The sequence below is a fragment of the Equus caballus genome, chromosome 1, assembly GCF_041296265.1.
Source record: "Equus caballus isolate H_3958 breed thoroughbred chromosome 1, TB-T2T, whole genome shotgun sequence".
NCBI lineage: Eukaryota > Metazoa > Chordata > Mammalia > Perissodactyla > Equidae > Equus > Equus caballus.
The window spans coordinates 3,394,408-3,422,253 of NC_091684.1; the positions used below are offsets into that span (position 1 = coordinate 3,394,408).

General features: G+C 50.6%; 1 protein-coding gene across 1 annotated transcript in view; it reads left to right on the forward strand.

Annotated features, from left to right (window-relative positions):
* Window positions 1–27,240, forward strand: part of TCERG1L (transcription elongation regulator 1 like) — a 223,242-nt gene extending 196,002 nt beyond the window's left edge. Inside the window, exons 9-12 of the mRNA NM_001433644.1 lie at window positions 5,808–5,952; window positions 18,907–18,996; window positions 23,016–23,134; window positions 27,084–27,240. Of these exons, the coding sequence (NP_001420573.1) occupies window positions 5,808–5,952; window positions 18,907–18,996; window positions 23,016–23,134; window positions 27,084–27,240 (511 nt within the window). The remainder of the gene's footprint in view (window positions 1–5,807; window positions 5,953–18,906; window positions 18,997–23,015; window positions 23,135–27,083) is intronic.
* Window positions 27,241–27,846: the final 606 nt, after the last annotated feature.

Genomic DNA, 27,846 nt, shown 5'->3' on the forward strand with positions numbered 1-27,846 from the left:
TCCTGGTGGCTGCCTCTGGAACGTTCTAGATGCCCAGCTTAGGGCCTCTGCACTGCTCAGCCCTGGGCCTAGAATGCTCTTCTCTCAAATGTGCATGAGGCATCTTCACCTCCCTCCAGGATTTGCTCTTGGGCACCCTTTTCTAGGAGGCTGCCCTGACCCCCAGGGACATCCCATGTCTGGCCTGCCCCGTGATGGCCCCAGACCCTACCCTCACCCGGGTTTGTTTGTTGTTAAACTTCCTGAACAGTGACATCTTTGAACACACTGCCTCATTTGCTTGTTTCATAGGGTTGATTCTTTGTTACTCTCAGTCCCTCCTGTGAGCAGGTGAGCCCTGATGGCAGGGGCCTTGTATCCCCCTGCAGACACCTGCAGACACCAGCAGATGTGTGCTGAGGGGGACACAAGCGCCCCTCACAAACCCTTCCATGTCGGTGATCCTGGCTGAGCCCTACAACCTCGTGGCAGTGTCAGTGAGTGGCGGTGAATGAACTCAGGAGGCTTGGAGCTGCGCAGGCTGCCCCGGCCAATGAGGGCCACACACCGACCCCAGGAACGCCTGCTGGATGGAATTGGAACATGAATGGGACTACCGTCTGACAGCAATTTTCTGACGCTGACCTGGTATCCTACAATTTAGTTCTGATACCGACCACCCAGAGTCAGTGCAGACCCCACAGGTGAAAGACTCAGTCCCACAAGACTGCCCCCACTTCAGACACCAGCCGCAAGTGGGGCCCCAGGCCCCTCACACTTCTATCTTCCTTGGCTCCCTTCTGTTTTGGTAATGCACAGAGCTCCGGAGAGCACTAGACTGAAGACGACAGTTTCCATACAAAGGGTACAACTCAGGAACAGCCGGATGGAAGAGACACACAGGGTGGGTCTAGAGAGGTCCCAAGCATAGGAACCTCTGTCCCCGTGGAGTCAGGGTGTCTCCCTCCTGTTCCATCAATGTGCTCACCAGCCAGGAAGCTCCCCAGCCCGGCATTGTCCAGAGATTTTATCAAAGTGTCATCACCCAGGCCTGATTGAGTCACTGGTCTTGTGATTGAACTCAGTCTCCAGCCCTCTCCCCTTCCTGAGTGTTGGGGGGTGAGGCTGACACTTCCAGCCCTGTAGTCACAGGGCTGGTGTTTCTGGTGGGTGGGGCCCCTCCTTTGAAACTACCTAAAGGCCCATCCAGAGTCACCTTGTTAGCATAAACTCAGATGTGGCCAGGTAGGGCTCCTTAACAAAGATGCCACTATCAGTCAGGAAATTCTAGAGTGTGTGAAGCTCTGTGCTGGGAACTGGGGACAAAGACCAGATCTGTTCTTCATTATCTCACAGGACCACTCTTGCCAGCACACTGCATTGCTAACCGGCCCTCAGGGGCTGGCAGCTCGGGGGCCCTGAGTGATCACTGACAATTGATGGGTCAAGAAGAAATGCCATCCAAGCTGCCCTCCCCCCAGGGAGCTGGCCTAAGGGACAGGGAGGGACAGAGTGTGGATTTAAACAAAGCCGAAGTCACTCAGCGGCCCTACTTATCAGGGGCTGCATTGCCTAGGATCCACCACAGGCCAGCCACTGGTGGGGACCCCAGACAGTGGTGGCTGAGGCACCGGGAGACAGAGATACCATGGGAGGCAGGCGAGGACTGGCTGACGTATCTGTCACTGTGACTGCTCATCTCTTTGCCCATCACCCGTGCTGGGGAGTGCACTGTCGCCTGCAGGGTTGAAGCTGGGGGGACTTGCCAGAGGCATCTGCCTTTGGCATTTTCTGCTGAACATTTTTATGAACAAGTTGGATGGAGACACAGGAGGCCTGTTTATCAAATTTACAGGAAGTGCAAAATTGGAAGGCAGAGCTAATAAGATCATGGCAGAATCAAGATGTTTAAATATTTCAACAGGAGGAAATGATCAGGATCACACTTACGTCCCAGAATTGCAGTGCTTTGAGCCATTGCAAGATCATCTTGTCTGAATCACGCGTTTTACCAAAAGTAAGATCCGGAGAGCTTCCATAATTCACTCAACGTTTTACAGCAAACTGTCCTCACCTGGAGGCTCAGAAGCACCTTAAGCCCCATGTATCCATGCTTGGAATCTTCTCCTGAGCCAGGTGGTCACTCAGAAGTGGGCATTTTCTGTAGATAAGATGGAGTCACCACGGCGGCAGTCTCCTGTCTCATCCTGCATCGGTGTTTATTTCTCCTCTCTCCTCATGCTCTGCACTTCAGCAACGGTCAGACTGAATGTCTGCTACTTCTGCAAAGTCTGCCAAATGATCACGTTAGGAGGCAAGGAGGGGAGGAAGGAAGGAAGGAGGGGAGAAGGGAAGGAAGGAGGGAGAGTGGGAGCACACTGAGTGAGGAGTCGTCCTGAGGGATTAATCTAGATTATCTCATTGAACCCTCACATCAACCCCATGGTCGCCCACATGAGGACACTGAGGTGTACAGACCTCAGCATACTTGCCTAAAATTGAGGTTTGGACCTTGATCCATCCGGCTCCACAATCTGAGCTTCCACCCACATGGGTGATGCGATGACACTTGTATATCGATGCCTGAGTCAAGGGGCAGGTGCCTCAGACTCGCTGAGAAATACACCTCCCCACCGTGCACCAGGTGTGAAAACTGCAGTCTCCTGAAGCTTGGTCTCTGTCTCTCTCACAGAACACTAATAAGCCAGTCTCTTTTGAACTGTAATATGCAGCTGTTCCGTGGTTGTAACTTCATTGCTGGAGTGACCATCCCGACCTCAGGCTGGCCCCGCTGAGAGACTGGGGGTTGGGAAGAGGCGTGTCTGTGCAGCTGAGAGGGGCCCCGGGCTCACAGCAGACGTGCCAAGTCCAGCAGCCTGAGTCCCCTCCACCCCAGGTAAACTAATTAAATTTTGTTGTCTAGAAAAGGAAAATAGCGACTGGACTTGGTGTTTAGGATCCTGTCTCACCAAGTCTGGTCTAGCGCACTGTACCAGGTAGTCTGCTGCCCTCGCACACGGGCTGCGGGCTTACCCCCCCAAGATGGATGAGCGTGTGCACATGCAACCATGTGACCAGCGGGTCAGCTGGCCATGCCCAGCAGCCGTCAGAGGGCTGAGACCAGGGCAGAACTGGGGAGGAGAGCCCCTGTGCTCCAGGGGGCGGGATCACCATAATGTCTCCAAAAGGCTGGGGGACAGAGGCAGGGAGCATGCTGCCCTTCAGAAGGAAGAGACCCCGAGCTGCAGCCCCAGACTTGGGGGCCCCAACCCTGGAGAAAGGCTGGACAACACCAAGCCCCTCTCCATCCGTACAACTGACCTGGGAAATTCCCCAGATAGTGCGTGACCCTAGTGAAGCATCTGCCGTGCGGTGAAACTGTTTCCTGACGAGAGCCCTTCCCCCTCAACACAGCTAGCAAGGCCGTGGTCCCCAGTCTGTGTACCCATGGGGACACCAACTCTCGTCCTCGTACAGTTTTGGCTTGAGCTAGTTTTATTAAAAGTATTAAAATTTCCTTTCTGTTAAGGGTTCCAAAATCATTCAGCCATAAGAATATTAGAAGTATATTTAGCAAATTTGCATTTGCTTTTGACCAGCTCTAATTGAACCGATGGCTTCACAGTCTGGAAGGCATCCAGTGGTTCTGAACAGAAGATTTTGTTGAATAAGCTGTAAGACACGATCATCACTGAGCTTACGACGCTCCTATTAGTCTTATTTCAAGTTACAACAATACTCTTCCTGTTTTCACACTTCTATTTTTAACTAATGAAAATCTATTACAAAGAAACCCTAATTATAACCTTTGGAATATCATACAATTGCAAATCCACTGCTAATTTTCTCTTTTCAAAATTCCACATATTCGCATAAGAAGCAGACAATGTAAGTTCTCCTCAAATAGTTGGTCCCTAAGTAAGATTCCCCGATGGGCTGAACGAGGGCTTTTTTTCCCTTTGCACGTGTTGGGTTAGGCTGGATTAGTCCATATTACAAGCCTGGTGAGTGAAACCCTGGTTTAACGTAGAACGTTGTATATTTGCACACATATTAAATTGGTAACTAACGTATTTCCACGGTAATACAGTGGACAGACAGTGATGGAAAAGCCAAGTGCTTAGTGGGCATCAGGAGGTGGGGACTGGCCTGGTCCTGGCCACTAAGTGATGGTACGACCTTGAGTGGCCCCATCTCCTCCCCGGCAAATGCGGGAGTTGTGCAGACTTGCCCCGGTAATCCTGGGGTCTGCCCTGTGCACTGCAGGGTGTTTGCAGCATCCCTGGCCTCTCCTCTTCCGTGCTGGCAGCACCTTCTCAGTGGAGATAACCACCAATGTCTCCAGATGCTGCCAAACGTCCCCAGGAGCAAAGTCACCCTGTATGAGAGCACCGTGCCAGATGTATGTCTGAAAGCCCCGACACGGATGGTGTGAGCGAGTTTAACTGCCCCACTCCCGGGTGAGGCTCCTTCTGCAAAGAGGCCTAGAGCCTGGCACTTTTTAGATGCATGTTCCCTGCTGTTGCGGGACCTCCTGGCACTTAGGATGTCTAGAATGCAGGAGGCAGGATGTCACCTGCTTTTCAGGGCCCTTCTCTTTATGATGGTCAGCCTCGGTTGACCTCAGTGCCATCAGAAAGTGAAGGCTCTCTGAAACCGGTGATCTGATGATGATGGCAATGATGAGAGAACGGATTTGTACCTGTCCTTGTTGACGTCACTGGGCACGGAACCTGACAATGGAGGAATGTAGGGCAGGGCCAGGCCAGGAGGAGACCCAGCAGAGGGATCATTCGGTTAGAGTGGGGCTGCCTCCCAGGCCGGTGTAGGTCAGGTCTGTGCATCACGGCCGGGAACAGGCTGCATCAGAGGGGACAGGGGTGGCAGCTGGTGGACCCTGCTCCCAGGCAGGACCAGGTTGGGGCAGAGGAGGGGCGGGCATAAGAGTAAGTGTTCGAATTTGGCCAAATGTTTTCATCCAGCAGCAACTGTCAAGATGTGTTAGAAGGAAGGTTCCAGATGCTTCTAGAATAAGGTATAGCATCATAAAGAGATCTAGCAAATGGCCAGGTAAATAACATAATGCAAGGCATTATGGAGTTGGTGCTTAATAAGAGCGGGCCTCTCCCTTCCTTCCAGCTGCCCAGCCTGGTGCAGTCAGCTTATGGGTACCTCACCCTGTGCCCACACCGGCACCAAGCCTGCCTTGTGCCTGCTCCTACTGGTCCCGCGTTGTGTCCTGGGCCTTGGCTGTGGCCACCCCTGTATTGGGGGAGGGAACATCTCCAGGGCTCCCTGTGGTCCAACTTTCCACCATTCCCTGTGCAGACCACCCATGGCAGGGTCCCAATGTCCCCCATTGTCACTACAATCTCCCTTTTCGATTAGACCTCAGGATAAAGTTTTCTGTCCCCTGAGTGTTGATAGAATAGTTCTTCTTGTAACCATCTTCCATAATTTGTCCAAAAGGAAGGCCTTTCTAAAAGAACGGAATCAGTTATGAGCTCCAAAGATTTGCTCAAATGGGAAGGCTTGCTCCCGTGCCCCGTGAGGACTGTCTCCAGGCAGGGAGCGCTCACCCTCGGCTTCCTTCCCTGGTGGCCCTGGCCGCCCCAGTGCAGTCAATCCCCATGTGCACCCCGCCAAAGCAGTTTGTATCCCAAGAGCAAGGGTCTCTGCCTCCCACTTCGCTGGGCTGACTGCACCAGGCTTGAAAACATTTCAAAGTACCTTTGCTTCTCAGCTCCCTGGAGAGTGTTAAAGGTTGCACCGAAAAGCAGTGGGTCTCCAGGGCGTGGTTGGTTAACTCTGTGTCTTGTGCCCTGAAGGACGGAAGGCCGCGAGAGTCCTGGGCCAGAGGAGGCAGAGGAGGCGGAGAAAGAGGACAAAGTCGCCAAGACGCCGCCACCCCAGATCCTCCTGCCCCTGGAGGAGCGGGTGACCCACTTCAGAGACATGCTCCTGGAGAGAGGGGTAAGGACCTGTGCGGATAACGGTCCCTCGGAAGCCGGGACCGAGTCATCGTCCCCAAGACCCGAGGGACACTTCTGCTTCCTCACTGCGCTCTTGGGGTCAGGCTGGGGGAAATTCAGGTGTCACAGGATTTGAGGCCCAGCAACATGAGAGGAGCCCTGCTTCTTGTCTTAATGGAGAAAGGAGAGGATGTGGGGGCGTCCGGGCAGCTTTCTTGGCCTCTGAGCCCTGAACAGGGGTGGGTCTCCTGGAAGGGGTGGTGAGCCAGGACGGGTATAGGGATCGCGTGGCAGTCACAGTCAGATGCCTGCTGGAGCCCGGCCAGGATTTGGGGCCCATGCGTCCCAGAGGGACGTCCCCTGCGGTTTTCTCACTCAGGAAGACTTTCACACCTGTGGATTAGGCCACCTCTTTTTAATCAAATTAGGATCTCTTAGTTGCAGTTGACTTCTGAATCTAAGTTCGAATTTAGGGGGAAAAGAACGTTTTGTAATCAAATCTTCCAATGACTTTTGTTTCCTGCTTTGGCTTTTGGGTGTAAAATGAGCCAGATACAATAGCTTGGCCCAGTCGGGTTTCTTCATAAGATGAGACTGAACTCAGGAGGCAGTAATGGAAGCTACGTGTATCGTGAAAATTATAAGGAACCCTGTAAATGACCTTGGGAGTTCGAAAGCCAATTCCCCCTGCAGTCTGCACCGCACCCCCACCCACCGGCCCCTGCTCCTGGGCCCGCCCTCCCAACAGCAGGTGCAGCTGGGAACTGAGGCTCAGGCTTAAGGAAGAGAAAACGAGGAGGCTGCCTGTGGAGACCCCATCTCCCCCCAGAGCAGGGGGTCTGGGTGGGGCTCCTCAGAGTCGGGGCTGGAGCACCAGCTCTGGGCGGGACATGGCCCTGGGGGTACAGGGAGCCTGAGACAGTCCCAGCTCTTGAGAACTATCGAGAGGGAGGCGATGGTCCCTGCACCATGAGTTTTAATACACACATCGCTTCACCTATCTCGTCACTCACTCAGAACTAAAATACAGCCTTTGGCGCAAGAGACTGGAGGAGAAGTGGACTTGTGAACTTAAATTACGATGCAGTGGGTTAAGCCTAAATTAGCACGTACCAAGAAACACAGAAGTGCAAGACAGGGAATGCCGTGAGCACACGTGCGCATGCAGGAATAGTCGCTGGTATAGATGGAAGGCACGCTTTTCAAAAAGATGATTTTAAAAAACTTATATTTATTAGGCTAAAATTGGGTTTTGAAAATTACTGTAATCCCTCCCCATGCAAATGTTTGTTTTTCAAGCCACGGGAATGACTGGATTAAACTAATCCTCAGTGTGGAACGGCCGGGGAAGCAGCGGGCTCCTCCCCTGTGTGATGTGCGCTCCGCCAGGCCCGCTGGGACTGCACCGTGGACTGCGGACAGAGCAGGCAGCCAAGCCCAGTGCCAGGCCCGGCTCCCCCTCTGCCCTTTGCTCTGCCCCCAGCTAGTTCCATCACCTCTCTGCTCCGCTTCTCCCACTACAAAGCCAGACAGACAAGCCAATAAAACCCATTCACCCCTCGGGTGCTGAGTCCCACACCAAAGAGAGAGGGCTCCAGGGAGCATCAGGATGGGTGTGCTCCATGCTGTTCTGGCCTTTCATGTTCCTAAGCAGAGAAATGGGTCCGCTGTCTCCATGCCCTTTCTCCAGGCATCCCGGGAAGGTGCCAGCAGTGCACTTACTGCCTTGAGACCCATCTCTGCCACCCTACAGGGTTGCTCGTTCTGTGGCCCTCAGACTGACCTCATGGTCCTGGAGGCTTGTACCCAATGTCACCACTGGTCACAACCCCTGGTGGCTGCCCTGAACTCTCTCACCCGCACCTTGACCCTCCTTCCACTCTTGGCACAGGGTCCCTTTGCCTCTGCCTGCCACCCTGCCCTGGCTGACATAGGATAGCACACGACGGCTCTGTGTCCCTGCCACGTTGCCAGAGTTATCATGCGAGGCCATAGTTCCTGGAGGGGTGGACTTTCTGATGCTCCTTTGGATTCACAGTAACGCTCAAGGATTCCCAGATTCCCCCAGTGTCCCTGTAGATGCAGCTCCGGGACCAGGCTCCGGTCTTGCCACATGTGCCCTCTGACCCAGCCCAGCACTGACCCCAGAGCAGGCCAGCAGAGCCTGAGACAGGGTTTATCTTCCGTACCAGCTGCAGTTCCATCTCCTCTCCCTCTGCTCCCGGTGCCCAGAGCAACCGCAGGACAGAGCTTAGGGCATTGCACATGCAAATGCGACAGAGCAGAGTCCTGTCCCCGCAAAGGTGCCAAGGCAAGGACCCCTCTCCTCTGGAAACCTGGGAGGTGCATGCTCTGAGTTTGGTCGCCGTGGTCTGTTAGCTCTCTGTCGACACGCAGGATGTTCTCCACTTTTAGTGCATGCACCTCTTCTGATTGCAAAGACAGTGCAGATACCCATGTAATTCTGAGTGTCTGCGTAGACCCAGCCAGGCTGTTCCGGTTGAACTCCCCAGCAGGAGACATGAACTGTCTCGCTGAGACGTGAGGGCGTTGTAAACATTGGAGAAAGATAAGCAAGCGTTCATTTCATCTCATTCCTGTCTAAGTTTTCCATCTCTTTGTTGTGGAAACACTTTACCAACACAGCATTACACGGGCCTGCGTCGGTGGCAAGGGCTACTGGGAGAGCCCTTTCTCTCCCCAGGGCGCTGGTGGCCATGTCTGTGTGGCCTCTCGAGGTCATCCCAAGGGCCTTGGTTTTACTAATGAGATTCTCTGTGCATTCTTGCCTCACTGAGGAGGGTGATTCCTTTCAGCCTTAGTCTCTTATATCTGAGGATCTTATATATATGGGAATTGGCAAGAACAACCCGGAAATGAGGAACACCGCCCCCACTGTTCTGAGTCCCCCGGGAGAAAGAGCCTGGGGTGCAGCCTCACCCCATCTTAGGAGGATTCCAGAAGAAGCCCACACGCAGCTCATGAATAGAAACGACCACTCTGAATTTACTGCCCATATTATAAAGCAAAGCCACCATTTATGACTTCTTGACTTTATAAAACAGGCCAGCAGATTTCATAAGTTACTTGTGCTCATGAGAATTTGATAGCTAAGCCCATAAGATTTCTAGTTACTTAAAAATGAGGCCCAGAAAGGTCACTTTTTTCATGGACTGAGTGATTAATACGATTTTTTATTGCATTTGTTCAATGCGTCAGTTCAGAAATTCATGTACTTATGGAGTGATGAAGCTGGGTCCTGTGTCTTTCTGATAGTTTTAAAGGGCTTAGTTTGGGGTATTCTGTGGGGATTATGGATTAGGAACAGGCCTTCGGTTTGTGGTTTTGTAATATGTAAGCGATGGCTCATGGAAAGGTTTGTTTTTATTTTTTTTTTAACTAGACAAACCACAATGGAGCTTTCTTTTAAACCTCAGTCTATAAAGCGGCTGTTTTGATTGAAGAGCAGATTATTAATTGAATCCTGCCTATTTAGATAATTAAAGAATTTTTATTGAGAACTTCTTCCTTCTGCAGAGTGTCCCTCGGAGCAGGTACGGCTTTTCCAGGGGCAGGAGAGGAAAGACCTTTCCAGAACCCTAGATTTTAATTCAGGGACTCTGGGCGCTGCACCTGCCATCCTCTCAGGGGTCCCTCCATGGGTGACCCTTGGCCAGCCTCCCGCAGTGGGCAGCTTCTGGGAGACGGGCTCACACTGTGGCCAGCTCCGTGGGTGAGCCCCCAGAATTTGGGTCCGAGTCTGTGCTGGAATGAGGAACTCACAGGCCACGTGCTCATGCTGGCCGGGCCACAGTGGTCTCTGCCTGCATGCAGACGGTGTGGATCGTGAGGTCAAAGGTATAAAGTTGGTACAAATGAGGCGGAGGCTCCTTACCTGGGGTCTTCCTGCTAACAGGCCAGTGAGAGAGGGGCACCTTCTCCCAGGCAGGACGAGGGGCAGCCTGGCTCCCCTACTTCGGAGGCCCCTTCCCTGGTAAGTGGTGTCTGGTGCCCCTTCCCCTAGACATGTCAACAGCAGTGCCTCCCTAGAGCTGCAGTGGGCCCCAGGCCAGGACATGTGCTGGACAGGCTCCCGCAGCCTCACCTGTGAGCACACGCCCTGGAGCCCACGCCAAGCTGTGCTCCTGAGTCCTGGGCACCCCGGGGGCAGCCCCACGCAGTGACGCTGTGCTTCTGGGGAAGCTTACCTGCTCCCTGTTCCTATAGCAACTCTTCCAAATCTCCCAGGCACGTAGTAATACCGCTAATGACACAAAATTGTACTATGAAAGGAATGCACGCTTATTATAGAAAATTTGCAAAATATAAAGAGTATAAATAAGAAAAAAATCACCTGAAATCCTACCCTAAAAGGCAATTATTTTCATCAATGAGGTACATTTCCTTCCAATCTTTTTTTAAAAACATAGGCTTTTAAAAAAATGATCAAGAATAAACATTTTTATCTTATAGTACAACCGAGATTGAACTGTAATTGAACATGGCTGAACCAATTATTTTTTATATAGTTAATTTCATAAGATTCAACCAAGTTTATAAATCTGTATACTGTTTCCTCCTTTTAAGCATTTTTTAAAAGTATTAGTATAAACCTTTGGAAAACATTTTTTCTTTTTCTTTTTTGGAGGAGGATTGGCCCTGAGCTAACATCTGTGCCCATCTTCCTCCTCTACTTTATATGTGGGATGCCTGCCACAGCGTGGCTTGATGAGCCGTGCTAGGTCTGCACCCGGGATCCAAATCGGCTGACCCCAGGCTGCTGACGTGGAGCATGTGAGCTTAGCCACTGTATCACCAGGGCAGCCCCAGAAAACATTTTTGATGAGGGCACAATATTTGATTCATCATCAGTTCAAAGATCCTGCATTTCCATTCACTTAGTGTCTTTCCCAATTTTGCTGTTTTAAATAATATTCTGGCGATCGTAACGATGCATGAACTTTTGTTTGTGTGTGTAGGACTGTTTCCTACAGGCTGTCAGCATCGGATCTCTATTACCAAATTGTTTTTGAAGAAGCCTCTTTTATACAAGGTATTCTCCCGGCAGCAATGTTTGAGGGATCCTGGGAATTGGTTTTGCCCACAGCTCCATAATCATTGAATTCTAAGAACTATAAATATTTACAACTTATTGGTTTTTGAATCTCGTTGTTCTTTTCCTTGGATTTATGTTTTCTCTTGGTTTCTATGCTCTGGTTCCTCTTTCCCGAATCTACCACCATGGCCTTTGGCGACTGAGCTCTTCGGATGCTATTAGAGTCACTCCTCCCCCGGTGTCAGATCACATTCTCATCATCAGGCTGGCTTGGGGGAATCGTGGACCACCCACTCTAGTGCTTAGAATGGGATTGTAGCTATCCCTAATGTGAAAATAACCTTCAAAAGTAACGTAAATCAGCTGAGGATGCTGTGCAATGACAGTATGAAATTTTATTTATCCATCAAAATAGGAAAAAATAGCTTCAACTGGTGAAATCTTATGATCACCAGGAGACGGGGGTGGGGGTCAGGGGTCCCCGAGTTTGGGAGAAGCAGGCAGGCCCTTTTGCTCACTTCGGAATCCACCTGCAGGTCACCTGGCCTAGTGGGAGCCCTCCATGTGCTGACCACTCCCCCTCTAAGTGGGAGGGACTGGACATCTCCAAGGGCGGTTCTCAGCCAAGGAGGGGCGGGGACCAGCAGGTAGACCCCCACAGCCCTGTCCTTGGTGGGACAGATCTCAGGCAGGTTCTGGCATGTTCTCATGACCCTTCCAAGGTTCCCCGGCGAGACTTGGCCCAGTGGCCCACTGTGGGCACATGCTCATTTGTGCATCCTCATTGGCTTTTCTCCTTCACGGGCAGCTCCCACTGTGCCTGGAATCACCTCCCAGATGCACCGCTTGCAACCAAGCCCCTGTCTCAGGGCTGCTTCTGGGAGATCCCAGAGGATGATACAGCCTCACCACCAAGAATGAGGTGCTGTGTCCGTCTCAGGCCGCCTTCAATTGTCAGGAACTCCAGAGGCAGAAATAGAAGACACGACTCTGCCTTCTAGGAAATTGGGTAAAGAGGGCAATGGCGTAAGTGCCAACTACAAAGAACAAGACGTTTCTTATCAGCCTGAGCCTGCAGGCAGAGTGGAGGGCGGGCGGAGAGGAGGGCAGAGGAAGGATGTGTAGGAGGGACGGGGCATGGCCAGGCAGCTTCTCAAAACTGAAACCCGTCCACATGGAATTGGCGTCTGCAGGGCTCCTGGGAGGTGGCCACGGGAGGCTCAGGAGGAGAAAGTCCTGGAAGGAGGGTGAGAGGGCGGGGTGGGGCAAGCTGTGGTTGGAGGTGGAAGGTGTTGGGACAAGCGTGGGAGCTGGAGATGGAGAAGCTGCGGGCAACCTAGACAAGCTCATAGACGAGGGGCCGTGGCCCCAGTCTCTGGCCCCTGGTAGCAGAGGTCTATGTGCTCAGGCTGGAGGGAGATTCGTGCACCTTCTTTTGGGGCCACGAAGTCTCCTGCGTGGCTCACACCCACCTGCCCCGGTGGTCTTGGTGCCCCTTCAGAGCCCCACACCTGCTTCCCTGCCTCCCTCCACCCAGGCCAGGAGGGCCTTGTGCTCCCCCTACTGAGGCCTCAGTGAATTTCCCTGAGGCCAGGGGACACCAGCGGGACTGAGGACAGCAGGAAGGGAAAAGGGCGCCCTGGTCGATGGGCCAACTAGCCTTCAGCACGTGCTGGGGGCTTGTCAGCGAAAGGGGCGTGGCGGGTGCCCCGGTGCCCAGCCCGGCCGCACTGCTTTCAGCTGAGGGGGTCTCCCGGGCAGCTGCAGGCTCAGGCCGCTCCTCACACACCTTGAGGAGTCCTTTCTGTCTGTCTTTGTTTTCCTCTGTGTCTCTAACATAACATAACACAACGTATGTTCCATAGGAGTTTCATCCACTTGTTTACATTAATACACTCTGTGCAGTTGTCCTGTCTCCCCCTCTGCCCAGGCGGCGCAGAGTGAAGAAAAGAGTGACTTGAGAACAGAGAGGGTGATCGTATTTCAAGTCCGTTTTCTTGTGATCAGGAGATGAGCGTGATGGTAGCAGACTGCTTCCTTCTGCAGGATGTTTACAGTCATAAAACCAGCAGGAAACGTTGCCCCTAAAGATGAAGAGTTCACGCTCTGGGTTCCAGATCTCTATTTACAGACACCAGGGAAGTAAAGAGTAAATGCAGCGTGATAGATAATCAAATTTGGTCAAAAACATCTGAAGGAAGAGGATTTGTGTTTGAGATGGGACTCATCGCTGCACAGAGACCCTGGGAACACCCAGTGCCGCGTTCCTGAGCTGAGCTGAGTGGGCAGCTGCTCTGGCTGGACCCCTACAGAGCTGGGGATGGAAGCAACGGACATGGAGGACAGCGGAGGGCGAGCAGCACAGACAGAAAGAGAGACAGACATGGTCCCCTGCTCCGCAAGGGCACATGCAGTCACGACTGCCCCCAGCTGCCCCAGGAGGACGTCAGAGGGGAGCCCCGAGCCTCCAGCATCAGCATAGTGCCTGGACCGCATGGCCAGCTGGGGTGATGAACCGGTCAGGGCTCCACAGGAGCCGCCCTTCCCCACCCCCCACCTTCCTCTCTGTTCCTTGGGTCCCTGCCCTTTTCTGTGATCCGAGGACTGACAGACACTTGAGCAGTCTTTGGTTTTGAGGATGAAAGGAGCACCTGCCTCCTTCAGGGCACCCTGCCCCTGGCTTGGGGGGACGCAAGGATCTCTGTCCCAGAGGATTGTGGCCGGTCAGACGCCGTCAGACGCTGGCAGGACTTGCATTATCCCACATTTCAGCCGTAGCTGAACCCTCTCTGACCACTTTGCTGAAATAGAACCCACTCTTCTCTAAAGTCAGTCTCCAGGAGCAACAAAAGACCTTTTCCTCAGTTTTCCGAGAGGCTTTGGTGAAGCTGAGACTGAGGTTGGAACCAGTTCCATCGGTGACTTTTCTCTATGTGCACAGGACCCTGGTCACCTCTCAGTGGCTTCTGATCCAGAGTCGGCCCCTCCCATGCACAGCAGGTGGAGTGGGGGGAGCTGCTACTTTGTGGGGGACGCTTACCCGCTGGGATGGGTGCTCAGGGCAAGGTGGGCCCCACATGACGGCAATGCAGAGCCCAGCTGGCCAGGCAGCTGCCCCATTGAACCTGGGGAAGCAGCTCGGGCCAGGCCACGGGGGCCCTGGGTGCTGGCTGACCAGTCTGAGGCCTCAAGAAAGAGAACCCTTGGGAAGCAGGGTCTATGGTTGGAGGGAAAAGGACGCTGGGGGACAGGGGAGCCGATAGGAGATGGTTGTATTCATCCAGGCATGAGATGACCACCGCCAAGTGCTGCAGTGAAGAGGTCGCCATTTTGCTACTTGTTCTGGCAAAACACTTGGGGATTTTTCAAACAAGGTTATTTTCATGGAGTGAACATTGAAAACAGCTGTGAAAAGAGGGGCCTAGCTCATGCGCCCCCCAGAGAGGTACCAGCTTCTTACCTCTGAACTGCAGGCTCCCTCGGCCTGCCATCTCTCCAGCAGTGACATCTGAGGTGCAGACAGTGCCACGCAGGGAGCCCCCTGTGCCACATAGCCACAGCGGTGGCCTCTGACCCCTGCCCAGGGATCGATGCCATTTTATGGCAGCATCTGTTGGGGTTGGAAACTGCGCCCGGCCTGCGTCCACACTGCTGCTCCTTCTCTGGGCCTGTGTTTTAAAAGAAATGGGAACAGATAGCAACTCAGACGCTAATGGAGAATCAAAGGAGAGTCCGCCAGCGGGAGAAGCATGAGGTGCGGGAGGCTGGAGAAGAGAGGGCATGGCCACCAGCCCAGCCTCCAGGAACCACCTGGCCATATTGTCATGACTCTGAGTCAGAGGTGACACTCCAACGATGACTTAAAGGAGGAATGTGGGTGCCTGCCAACGGCGGGGAGCAGCACAGTCCTCCGACAGTCTCAGATACGCCATCCCACCAAGACAGAGCTCTGCCTGCACACGTGCCCAGTCCCCTGGTGGCCGGCACACTGACCACTCAGACGCTCCCGGGATTACAGTTGTTGATTGTCAGGAGGTGACCCCAAGACCCCAGAACATGCTTCAGGAGGGGAGACAGAGTCAACACATCACACAGCCAGGCTGTGGTGGAAGCACTGGACTTCTGCAGGAAAAGATCTGAAATTGGCTGAAGAATTCAGTTATTGGAGGACCAAATTACATGCAGAATGTCAGAGAATCAAAGAAGTTTCAGGCGGGACTAGGATAGAGAGCACTGCTGAGAAATGAGGGCCGTGGAAGAGAAATAATAATGTGCAATAGTCCTGGGGACCTGCTGTGTGGGCAGAGTCCCAACATGGCCCCCAAGAGCCCCACCCCTGGATGTACACATCATGAATAATCCCCTCCCTTGAGAGTGGGCAGGCCTGTGAATAAGAGGGGGGCTCACCCCATGACAACATTGCATTATGTTATGCAAGGCTGGGTCTTATATAGAAATTCTCCTTCTCCCCCCATTGTGGAGGGGACCCCTTGGCCCAGAACTAAGGGTGATCTCTCCGAGCTGAGAACTGTGCCCCAGTGGACAGCTCAATCGTTGCCCCTTGGGATGAACTTCCTGGGCAAGAGACTGTGGGGACAGAGAGGGTGGGCTTCTACCAGAAGCGAGTCACACGATTGATCGTAAATGCGGTTATCAAGAGGCTTTCTTCAGGAGCAACTCTGTCTCACAGACAGGGCTGTGCCCACCCGCAGGCAGTGGAGGGCCCATTTCACACACGGCTCTCCAGCCTTCCCTCCTGCTCCAGCCTGTGTCCCAGGTCCTGACCCCGGGCCGTCCCTCGCCCAACCACTGCCACCCTTCTCTGAACTTCAAGGGCATCTGTGATCATGGCCGTCAGGTAATCTGACAGAGGCAGTTTTGTCATTGTAAATTACAGTCATTGTGAACATAGAGAGATCTTGCCTTAAATACAGATTGTAAATTCCTTTGGAAGCAAAAAATATATAGCATTATTTTTAATATATTTTATTATATATCTAGAACTCAACAAATTCTCAACATACTGGTAGAGTTAGTTGTGTGGCACCAATTCTTCATCATATTCTGCCCTCTCTACAGGGCTAGGAACTTCTGAGATGTTCACAGATGCCCATTTGATTGAGCTGAATCGAGGTTGCCACAATTTCTCTCCATAACCGCCCAAACGCACCTGTGCTCAAGTGTCCGCTGTCAGAGAACAATGAGGCACTCTGCTGGATGCTTTCCCAGAAAGTCCCAACCCCCAGTCCCTGTGATGTGTCCACGTTTCACCATGTTCTCAGTCAACTGAAAAAAATTCCTGAGTGGAGCCTGGGTCATCCAACCCAATAAAAGGGCTCATGAATATTAACAAAGGGGCTTGATTTTTATCATCGAAGTTAGATATTGTCAATTTAAAAAATCCACATGTTCTGATGTACCAAGTCAAGCAGGCATTTATTGAAATAGTACCAGGAATAATTTAACCTGTTACAAAAGTAAAAATGTGAGTGGGATTTTGGTTTTGTAAACTGCCACTTAGCTTCCCTCTCCTCGGTGCCCGGAAATTTATTCCCTGCCCAGGCCAGGGTGGCCTTCCTAAAGCACACGTCGCATCTGTCTCCTCCCATCACTCTCAAGGTGGGGTCCAGGTTCCCAAATACACCTGGGGGTATCCTGCACATCTGCGCTGTTTCTGCTGCCTCTTCCTGGCTCCTCATAGGCTCCTTCATCCCCAACCAAGTCCAACCCTTTGCAATTCCTGTGTTCCCCGTGGCGCATGAATCCTGGCCTTTGCACCCAAGGACAGCCCCGCCTGGAACATCCCTTCAGGCCCTTTCACAGGGCAGGAGGAGTATTCATGTTTCCAATAGTCAGCACCCTAGAAAACTCCTCTTGGAGGGTTAGAGGCCCCTTCCTCGTGCCCTCTTAGCTCCTAGGCGTGTCTCTGGTCCCACGCTAATTGCCCTCAGGTCGTTAGTTCACTTTCTGCCTCACCCTGGACCCTGGGCTTCCTGATCTCAGGGTCTTGATTTATTTTATCTAAATCCTCAGCACCCAGCATGGGGCATAGGTATCGAGAATATTTACTCAGTGTTTTTAAATGAATAAATTACTTTTAAGTGACTTGAACATTTCCTGCTCTGTCAGCTGAGACAGTCCAGAGGCAGCGTCGTCCCCAGCGGTGAGCAGCTCGGCACCCAGATCGTGGTTTCTGGTACTGTTCTCAGACAGGAGGCTCCAGGGCTTCCCGGAGAATTGGCTGATTCTAGGCCTAAGGCAGCAGATGTATAAGATGAGTTGGAGCACCTCAAAGTGCCAGAAAATGAGGAAGCGCCCGAAAATAAAGTGATGGCGGTATGCCCAAAGGACACGGGGCCACCACCACTGGTCTGAGTGGCCAGAGCTGGAACAATTTTAACAAGAAAATAAAGGAAGTCATGTTGGATTATAACCCAGAATATAGAATAAATATCCATGAGTCCATAGGATATAACTAAATGACTGAATAAATAAGTAAATATGAGAGAATGGATGGATATCCCATCAGAAGATTCCAAATAACTTATATAGATGGCCCCTCCCAAGAGGTGGAACACAACCCCTTAAGTGTGGGCTGCACACAGTGACTTTCCTCCAAAGAGTGCAGCATGGAAAAGGGGAAAAAAAGAGTAAATCTGTAGAGGCGAGACCTGACAAACACCTCACCTGGTGACCGAGGTGAGCACGCACAGTGACGAGTCAGGTTGAGTACGCACTGGATGTGATGAGATGAAAATGGCACTTTGTTCTGGGGTCTTCCTGCCAAAACCCATAACCTCGGTCTAATCATGAGAAAAACAGAGAAATCCCTGTAGAGAGGTGTCTTACAAACCTGCTTGACCTTCACACCTCAAAACCGTCAAGGTCATCAAAAACCAGGAGAGTCCGAGAGGCTGTCACAGCCCAGAGGAGCCAAGGAAACAGCAGAATGAATGTCATGTGGTGTCCAGGGTGGAATCCGGGGCAGAAAAAGAAAACTAGGTAGAAACTAAAGAAAGCTGAATGAAGTGTGGACTTTTATTAACAATAGTGTATCAGCGTCAGCAGTAACAAATCTAGCCTACTAATGTAAGATGTTAACACTATGGGAAACTGGATATGGGGTGTATGGTAATGTGTAGTATTCTTGTAACTTTTCTATCAATCAAAAGTGGAAAACAAAAGTTTGTCTTTAAAAATGAGCTGCCTCAAAAAGTTTAAATATTGATTAAAAATCAACTAAAATGCTGGGGCTGGCCTGGTGACATACTGGTTGAGATCACATGCTCTGCCTCTGCAGCCCGGGGTTCCCGGGTTTGGATCCCAGGTGCAGACCTACATACTGCTCATCAAGCCATGCTGTGATGGAGACCCACATATGAAATAGAGGAAGATTGGTGCAGATGTTAGCTCAGGGGCAACCTTCCTCAAGCAAAAGGAGGAAGATTGGCAACAAATGTTAACTCAGGGCCAATCTTCCTCACCAAAAAAAAAAAAAAAAAAAAAGTCAACCAAAATGACCCTAAACTCAGACTGTTTGCAAGACTTTGCCCTTGGTTATGGCCTGTGGCATTCTGAACTTTTTACAAATTTCGTTTCTCCTTTCAAGATGTGCCATTCAGATGCCACAGCTCCAGAGATATAAGCGGGGCTTCAGATCACCAGTACATGGCCCTGAAAGGTATCCAAGGGAGAAATAGTGTCATGAGTCTAGAAATTAAATCTTCTAATGCTCTAAGTATTGATTTTCTTGAAAGTTTGACATGTCTAACACTTTTATACAACGCCACATCACTGGACCGGTGGTTCCTAATGCTGTTATTTTGCTATTGATCATTTCACACGACTCCAGGCTCAGCATTAGATGCTAAAGCAGCTCTATTGAATATCTTTCTTCAGGTGTCAGCATTTTCTACCTGGGAGAAAGAACTACACAAAATCGTGTTTGATCCACGCTATCTCCTGCTGAACTCTGAGGAACGTAAGCAGGTAACATGGCGGTGGTGAGGCATGCTCACGGCGCAGAAGACCCGGCGTTCGTTAAGTGACGCTCGGTCCCGAGAGCCACACTGATGAGCAGATGCCTGTCGTTTTCGTGTTGTCGGTGGGAGGGGTCGTGGACTGAGTGCTCTGGCTTGTGAGCTTGTGAACAGTGAGGTTGAGGTGCAGAGGAAGGTTATACTGGTAGCTGTTCTTAGAGAACCATCTGGTCATGACCCCATAAGACAAATACTCATATTCAAAGATGAAAATGCAAATTTGCAAAAAATGCAAATTTTGAGAACATTAACCACATCCCAGATTCCTGTATTATAAAGACGTAAGGTCTTATGTAATAATAGAGAACTAGGAGAGAGTCCAGGGGGCAACAGTAACACAGCAAAGGATGGAAGCCTCTAGAAAGCATGTCCATCCGCAGAAAAGCAGAGAATGGATCAAAGATAGCTTTAAAATGGAGAACATTGTGGATAGAGATTTGACAGGGGTCTGCCCTGGCTTGTTCACAAACTGGGTCTTGGAGCCAATACTGTTTCCCAGATTAATGGGCAGATGCAAGGAGAGGCTGTGCTGCCTGGCCAGGGAGGGACGGATGCCGTAATACAGAAGCTTGGACAGCCCAGCGAGGGATCCGGGTGGTCCGTGGAGCACATCCACGAAGGGCCCTGAAATAAACCCCAAAGATCCAGATTTTTGTGTTCCGTTCCTGTCCCAATCACGTCTGTCCCTCCCTCTACCCTTTGAGTGAAGAAATGATGCACATGGGCAGTGGGTCAAGAGCAGCCACTGCAAACAAAAGAGCCATGAGCCATGAGACTTATTTCAGAGGCTCCAACACCAGGGGCTTGCACAGCGTCCATTCGATTTCTCAGACAGCAGAGTCTGCAGAAGCATGGGGGAGGGGATGGAAAGTGCAATTTCATTTTCAATCCTGTCCTGAGCTCCTGAAGTTCCTTTACACATATACACCAAGCTGATCCGATGAAGTGCCAACCGGGCAGAGCCCCAGTTTGAGTTGGGGCATCATATACTTTTTTCCTAGAGCTGGGGAAAACTGTACACTTTAAGCGTTGGTAATATTTCATCCTTTTTTTTCAATCTTAAAAATCAGAAAGTTCATCCATTCAACTATGAAAACACATAGTCAGAAGCCTGTTTATTTTTGTGACAGAATCACTTTATGTCAAAGTGAAGACCCACAAACGGGCTAATATCTACTAACAGTCAGCACACCTGTAGACCGTGTGGTCGCTGACCTGTGCATGGGCAACACTGTGAGCTCTCCAGTTCATGGATGTTTTCAGAGGCCGTCAGCCCCTTTGAAGACAGTTGAAGAAGTAAACCTCCCACCGTCAAAGAAAAGCCCAAAGGTTGATGTGATGTTGATGGCACATCTCTTAAGATGACTGGAAACTTGCTGAACTCAACTGGTTCTTGCGCAGCACGGGGTCTCCTGGCCTCCTGATAGCTGGGCGGGTGCTCATCCTGCAGAAGACTCAGCCACCGGAGCACAGAGAGGCTGGACTTCCACAGGCCATGGTCAGAGAGGGCAGGGCTGACGGGAGGGGCCTGTGTCTGCTTGGGCTGGGACATCCTGGGATGTCCTGCCTGCACCTAGATGTACCCTTTGCAGACAGATCAGACTGGAATGTCAACCCACACTAAGAATGCACTATTTGGGGAAAGCCTTCAAACGTCCCTGGGAATCACCCGAAGGAAGCTTCAGGCCTGTCTTACAAGACTGCAGCTTGGTCCCAGAGGGGCGGTGAGGAAGAGAAGGAAGCAGCGTCCCTGGAAGAGGGTGCACGTCAGCATCCGAGAGCCCTCAGATCACACACCTGCCTTTGGAAGAGAAGCAAACCCCATGGAAGGGGAAACGTTGCAGTTTATGTAAGGAGTGGTGCTGAAGCTGAACTGACGAAGAAGATAATATTTAGCACCCACTCAAAAAACAGTCCTATTTATGAAGAAAAAGAGTTAGTGAACTTCAAACCCGGAATCCGTATGGGACCTACTATCCCACAGGGTTTTCTTGAGGAAAGCCAAGGCTCATGGTGTGCAAATTATGAGCATCCGTCTCCTGGGGGGCTGCAAAGGAGAAGTGACTCCAGAGAGGCGGTGTCATCAGTGGGAGTGCTAATCAGACCCACTTCTATGGTAGTGAAGAGTGTTTCATTTTATTGCACTAGAACATGCCTTAATGAGATAATGGCCAATGGTATCTCTTTTAAAAGTGATGCCCTACTTTGAATAAAATGAATAATTTGTTAAAGACGGGGTAAAAAGTGCTCCATTAAATTATAGCGGCATAAATAAATCAAAAGAGCAAAGGGAGAGGAGAGAGACGAATCTGATTAGATGGAGAGGCGGTTCTAGGCTGAGAAAGAAGCATATCTTTCTTTGGAGCTCTGACCCCACAGCCAGCCAGGGTTTCTATCTAGATTTAAAATTAATAGAGCAAAACTCCAACTAATGATGGAGCCACATGCTTTTATTTGGATAATAACCCTGCATTCACCTTTTTTATGAGTTTAAATTATAAGACAACTGGAGAGCTGACATTACCACTTGCCTTGAAGATGAAATAAGCCAATCACATTCCTACTTAAATATATGTGCACAGGGGCTCAATTTCAGTCCTATCGTGGGTATTTCATTGCACCGCCGAGTCTTCAGGAGGCGCGTAGCATGTTGTATTTATAATCCTATAAAGCCTTGCCATTACTGAGATGGACCCTGAAGCCAGAAGACAAGGTCAGAAGAGAGCCACTTCTGCGCGGGAAAGTGATGGAGGCTTTGATCTGCCACACCTCACTTTCCAATTCCATCTCCTTGGCAGGCATCTGGAGACTCCCTGAGCACTTGGGTCAAGTTTTAACATCAGCCATGGCCATTGATTGCGTTGGTGTGGGATTGCGGTGTATTGGTCTTATAGGATCACATGTGGAATGTTTAATGATCTTTTTATTTATTTTTGCATACACATTTAAATTTTATCCAGTTTTTTTTTTTTTTGTAGTGTTCCTGGAGCCTGGGTAGTGTTAGGAATGAAACAGCTATGTCTCCACTCCCTTTGGCTTTGTAGTCTATAAATGGCGATTTTCCTGATAACAGAAGGGTGAGTGGTCTTAACCTAAGCAAGGGAGTATCAGTCTGTGGACTTCTGCAGAGATTCCATGGTGTCATGTTGTGACGTCGGCTGCGTGTTCCCAAGAGAAGCCGTCCTGGAGTTGTGAATGGATTTGCCTACCTGACAATAGCCACATCCTTTGCGCTGAGGAACGGGGTTTTCCTGTTGGATTGGCCTTCAAAATCTACTCCTTTCCAACTGTGGAGCACGCAGTACCCGAGAGTCAGGTCTCCATGGTGGGTGCCTCCACCTGCAGGCTCCACGACGCCCCCAGGGGAGGCCCACCGTGTCCGCCTGAGCCCTCCTGGTGATCCAGACCCCACATTCAGAGCGGTCCTCCTGGAGACTGGAGTGGGGGAAGTTAGACGTGCTGTGTTAACTTTCTTTACACAAGTTAAAGTCACATTTGGAGGCTCAAATATCAATTATGTCGCCGTAGGAATTGACTAGAACAAATTACATTACTGGTTCTACTGGCAGTAATGTGGAAGTCAGCAGACAACGTATGTCTGGAAATGCTGCTCAGGAAGTTCCAAAACGAGAAATATGGTGGCCCCTGGAGCTTGGGTTTCCAAACCGTGGACCACTTCCTTGGGGCCTCGAGAAAGCCACCACTCGTTCCCAGGATGGTGCAAGCAGGGCCTGTTCTGCGTTTGAGCCCCAGGCGGCGCCTCTAACTGAGAAGCAGACTGGCCTCCTGGGAATCTGGGGTTAATTCTGTAGATGCTTGGCTTCCTGGAGAGAGTGGCAGCAGCCCCCGTAACTGTGAAAAAGAAAGCCTCACCTCGGTGCTCACTATCTTTTCATGTGGTGCTTGAAACATAAGATATTGTTTCTGATATGCAATCTTGTAACACTTTGCTTTTGTGTGTGTTTTAAGATATTTGAACAGTTTGTCAAGACAAGAATAAAAGAAGAATACAAGGAGAAGAAGAGTAAATTGCTGCTAGCCAAAGAAGAATTCAAGAAACTTCTAGAGGAATCTAAAGTGTCGCCCAGGTAGGGAGAAAGGAATGTGCCGGGCAATTTCCAGGACTGGAAATTTTCCAATTCTGATAAGTGAGCTTTTAAAGTCTGCTTAGGTTAAATCACGTAACCTAACGTTCTGTGGACATCAAAAGTGTAATTTTAAAGACCTGTTGGAGAGAGCAGCCGTCCCCAGCCTGTGAGGTCAGTGAATGAACCCCCCGTCTGTATCGGTCCAGCAGACAGGTGTGTGCTGCTAACCAGTGCACCACAGTTATTCTGTTTTCTGCCTTGTCTAGTTTTCAAAATGTGAGCAACCCTGAATCCTTGGCCTAAATAACTAAGCAATAGGTCAGCCCTCATGAGATGAGGTCTAATTTCTGATCTACTCATCAAGGAGTAAAAATACAAAACGAGCAACAGTAGCAAAATAAACTGGCCAATCCCCTCGGTTCCAGATGCCGGAGGCTTGGCCAAGATATGCAGTGAAGATCTGACACACGGGCTGACGGACGAGGTGAACTGGACGCCAAAACTCACCTAAACTAATCAGGCATTCTTTCTGTGAATCAAAACAACTTAGGGGGCCGACCCAGTGGTGCAGTGGTTAAGTGTGCACGTTCTGCTTTGGTGGCCCAGGCTTCGCATCCCGGGTGTGGACCTACACACTGCTTATCAAGCCTTGCTGTGTCAGGCGTCCCACGTATAAAATAGGGGAAGATGGGCACGGACGTTAGCTCAGGGCCAGTCTTCCTCAGCAAAAAGAGGAGGATTGGCAGTAGATGTTAGCTCAGGGCTAATGTTCTTCAAGAAAAAATAACCCAAATTAGTAGGAAAATAGACATTAGGAATTAGAAAAATACATAAGCTTACTTTTTCTTTAATATTAGCTTTGATTGACATTTAAAAAATAATGAACAGTTTAGAATTATAAAACTACTACTTTCATAAGTATAAAAATGATTAATTTTAACACACTTTTATTTTAGAATGGGATATTATTTTTAAATGGACAATTATTTATTATTATTTTGGATAACATACATTCAAAATTATTTTTTAAATAGACATTAATTCATGTTTGCTTTCTCTGAAGAGGTAGGCGTCTACACTTTGATCAATAATTGGTTAATTTGCTTGGTCAGTAAATGGGTAACGTAAGTTAGTGTTGGTTATGTAGTCCTCATAGAATTTCCTCAACTATTTAAAGGATAGATTCCTTCTGAATGGGAAAAAAATTAGCATGAATCATCCCCGTGACAGAATGCTAACCAAACTAAGAAAGCACATGTGTGTCTAATGATTTGTAAATGGTGATTCTCTATGGCTGAGGCTGTCCTGGTGAGGACGTTGGCTTCTGGCCATAGCATCCCTGCATCCTATCAGGGTCCCTATGACCCTGGGGGTGAGGAAATTGGTTCTGGAGCCCCTGCCCCAGGGCACAGCCCAGCCCCTCCTTAGCCCTGGCCATGGGGTGAGGTATTGGCCCTCCACGAGCTTCTGGGTCATCCTCTAAACGGGGGATGGCTGCCCCAGCCTCACGGGGCCATCAGGAGGGTGTGTGAGGTGCTGGGAGTGGAGAACACACGTGGTGCCTGGCAGGGAGGGGGCGCCGGGGACGGAGTGCCGTCTCCTTCCTGTTATTATTATTAAGGACATTGAGCTGATGTTCCCTGTCTGCCCATCGGTCAAGTGTCAACAGTAAGCCAGCATCTCCCCCTCTCACGAATATATTATGAGGGCAAAGAAGACAACGTGCAGAATGTATCAAGCGGTTAGGAAAAAGATCACACACACACGGAGAAGGAAAGTGAGTGGGAGAAATTGCAAGACGTAAACTTACTCTTCTTTAAAATTAGGTTTAATTGCCTGTTTTTTTTTAAATGTACACTGAGCATATATTACTTTTATAATTATAAAACTATTTTTCATTTTAAAAGCAGCTAATTCTGCAACATTGTCAAAAACTTGTGTAGCTCTTGTTCATGTTGCCTTCCTGCCGTCTCTTAGGCGTCCTAGTGAAACTTGAGCGGTTCAAACGGCTGCATGCGGGATGCTGGGCGAGTTAGAGGCCGGCGGCCTGAGCGTCCTCAGACGCAGCCTCTTGGGTCTTCGCAGCCTACCGGTTGTCCCAGGCTTTAGTCCTGGTCACCGGCCTCAGCTCTCGCCTGAGAAGCCCGAGGGAAACCAGGCTGCAGGGACGGACCAGAGCCAGCTCCCAGCCCTGCCCAGCCCTCGGGGTCTTGGGATGGGGAGAGGGGATGTGGGGCACGCTGTGGGGCTGGCGTTCTGCCGCTCCTTCTTGAGGGCCCCGGTGGCCACCCCCTTCGACTGCAGGCGGGCCGTGTCCCCACTTGCCAGAGGGAAAAGGGGTTCACAGCGCTGATGACTCAGATGACTTCCTCAGGCACCCTGGACAGTTCCCCAGGGTCAGTGGCAAGCTTAGCTGTCCCCGCGGGCACGACTAAGGGGCCACACAGAGTTTTAATTCTCTCTCTCTCTTCAGGGACACTTCTTCAGAGGTGCCCCAAATAGGACCTATGTGAAAGGGGCCTCTGCCCAGCCTGTAATTGAAAATGCTTAGGCTCCTGTCTAGACAAGTGAAGAAAATAGGCCCCCAGGGATTCTCATCTTGGGAGGGAGGGAGGAAGTTGAAAACCAGAGAGAAATGCTTTTCTTTCAGAGAAGTGTGTGAGCCAGCACGACCCCAGAGGACGAACAGGGAAAGGGCACTGCTTGAGGAGAAGGAATGAGACTGTTTAGTGACAACAATGAGGATGAACCTATTAATTATTCGTCTTGTCTCCTAATGGCCATGTCAGTGTAATCTTGTTGTTCATGTATAGAAAAAGCTATTAAGTTATAACAATTTAATAGCATAATCAAATGTCTGCAATGAGATACAAAATTCTCCACGAAGAGAAGTTGGGGGAATAAGAGGCACCCCAGGACGAGGCGTGGACGCGCTTCCGTGCACCCTGGGCGCCTCCTGCAGCGCAGCCTGCAGCTCCGAGGTGAGGGCCCCAGACAGGGAGGCAGGCCAGAACCGTCCCTCCCAGGCCTCGGCCGTTCAGCAGCTGTCACTATTCGTGGCTTCAAGTTCAGGCCTGGGAGAAGAGACAGCGGCGGGGCCTGGTGCTGGCAAAGGTTCAATTTGGCCCTGCAAAGGTGTGCATGCTCTTTTGCTCTTTGAGCTGCCCCAGCCCCTCGGGACTGGCCTCGCTGGGTTGGCTTCATGCGCGTTTCCTTACGTGGGACTCCTTCGCCTGGCAGGACAGATTCATTTGATCCATATTTGCGTGCTTACTACACATCAGCTGCTGGGCTGGACGTTCAGGGAGTTCAGTGGAGAGCAATGCTGATAATGGTGCTTCCACAGGAGCAGAGGAGAGTTGACTAAAATTGTACAGTTAAGGCTCATTGCCATCCAGAACCATGACAAGGGCCGTGAACGAGCGATACACAGTTTTCTGACCCTCTAGATAGGCTGAGTTTCCCTGAACAAGAAACACTGGTCCTGACTTCTAATGATCAGTGGGCTTTTTTTAAATGAGGAGTGAAGAAATAAGGGAAGGGTGTGCTAGGCAGAGGGAACAGCATATACAGAGACCTGTGGCAGGTAGGAGATTGGTGAGAGCCAGAGAGACAAGAAGACCTGTGTGGCCGAAGCAGTGATGGGTGAGCATATGGGCAGTGAGGAGCTCAGAGAGCGACGGGGCTGGAGAGGCAGATGAGGCCAGGCTCATTTCCAGGGTCCCATTAGATGTAAAGATGGGGATTCTGCGGGTTAAGTCGGGTAGGGACCCTGCTGGGCCCCAGTGGGCTGTCACACTCAGCGTGGGGAGGGTGGGCAGGCACGGGAGGCCAGAGCTGTGCCCTGCAGCCCATCTACCTGCTAGTGTTCTGCTTCTTGGGCCCTGGATGTCAGAAGACTAGGACTCGCTCTCAGGGAAAGAGTCTTAGGAAAGCTCCTGTTTTTCAGGACCACGTTTAAGGAGTTTGCCGAGAAGTACGGCCGGGACCAGAGGTTTCGACTTGTTCAAAAGAGGAAGGACCAGGAGCATTTTTTCAACCAATTCATCCTTATTCTGAAGAAACGGGACAAGGAAAACAGACTCAGGCTACGGAAAATGAGATGAGTCTGTACAGAAGGCAATAAGACTGAGAGTTGCAGGGCGAAGGGGGGATGCCCTAGGGAGACCCCCAGAGATCACGGCGTCCCCCCCGGGGGGTGCTCTCCAGCTTCGCCTTGGGCTGAGTTCTCAGAGGATTACTGTTTCATATTGAAGCTCTCTTTTGTACCACGTTCAGAGTTTGATGCATTTCTAACTGCCATGATACGTCGATCCCTTGTTTTAATTATGCAAATTCCTTGTAATATACACAAATTATAAATCCACTTCAGGTTTGTAAGTCAGCAGAAACAGGCACCTTCTAGAACCATCTCAAGGCCTTTTCGCAAGTTGAGCTGATTATCTGAAACTTTTCTGAAAACCTTTATGAGTTTCTTGGATTCTTCGGGAGCTCCGTGGTGGCGGGGAACTCCTTACTCCAGTGTCCCGAGGTCTCCGTCTGTTTCCTGAGTAGCAGCAATAGGATATTCACCATTACTCATAGTGACAACTGTGCGCATCTCGACACATGGACCACACATCACCCGCAGGTGGCAAAGGGCGATCGCCTCATTCCCCGGGGACATCGGGCCTGGAGAAGGGGGCTGCACTGTCTGTTGGGGGTCCTACTCA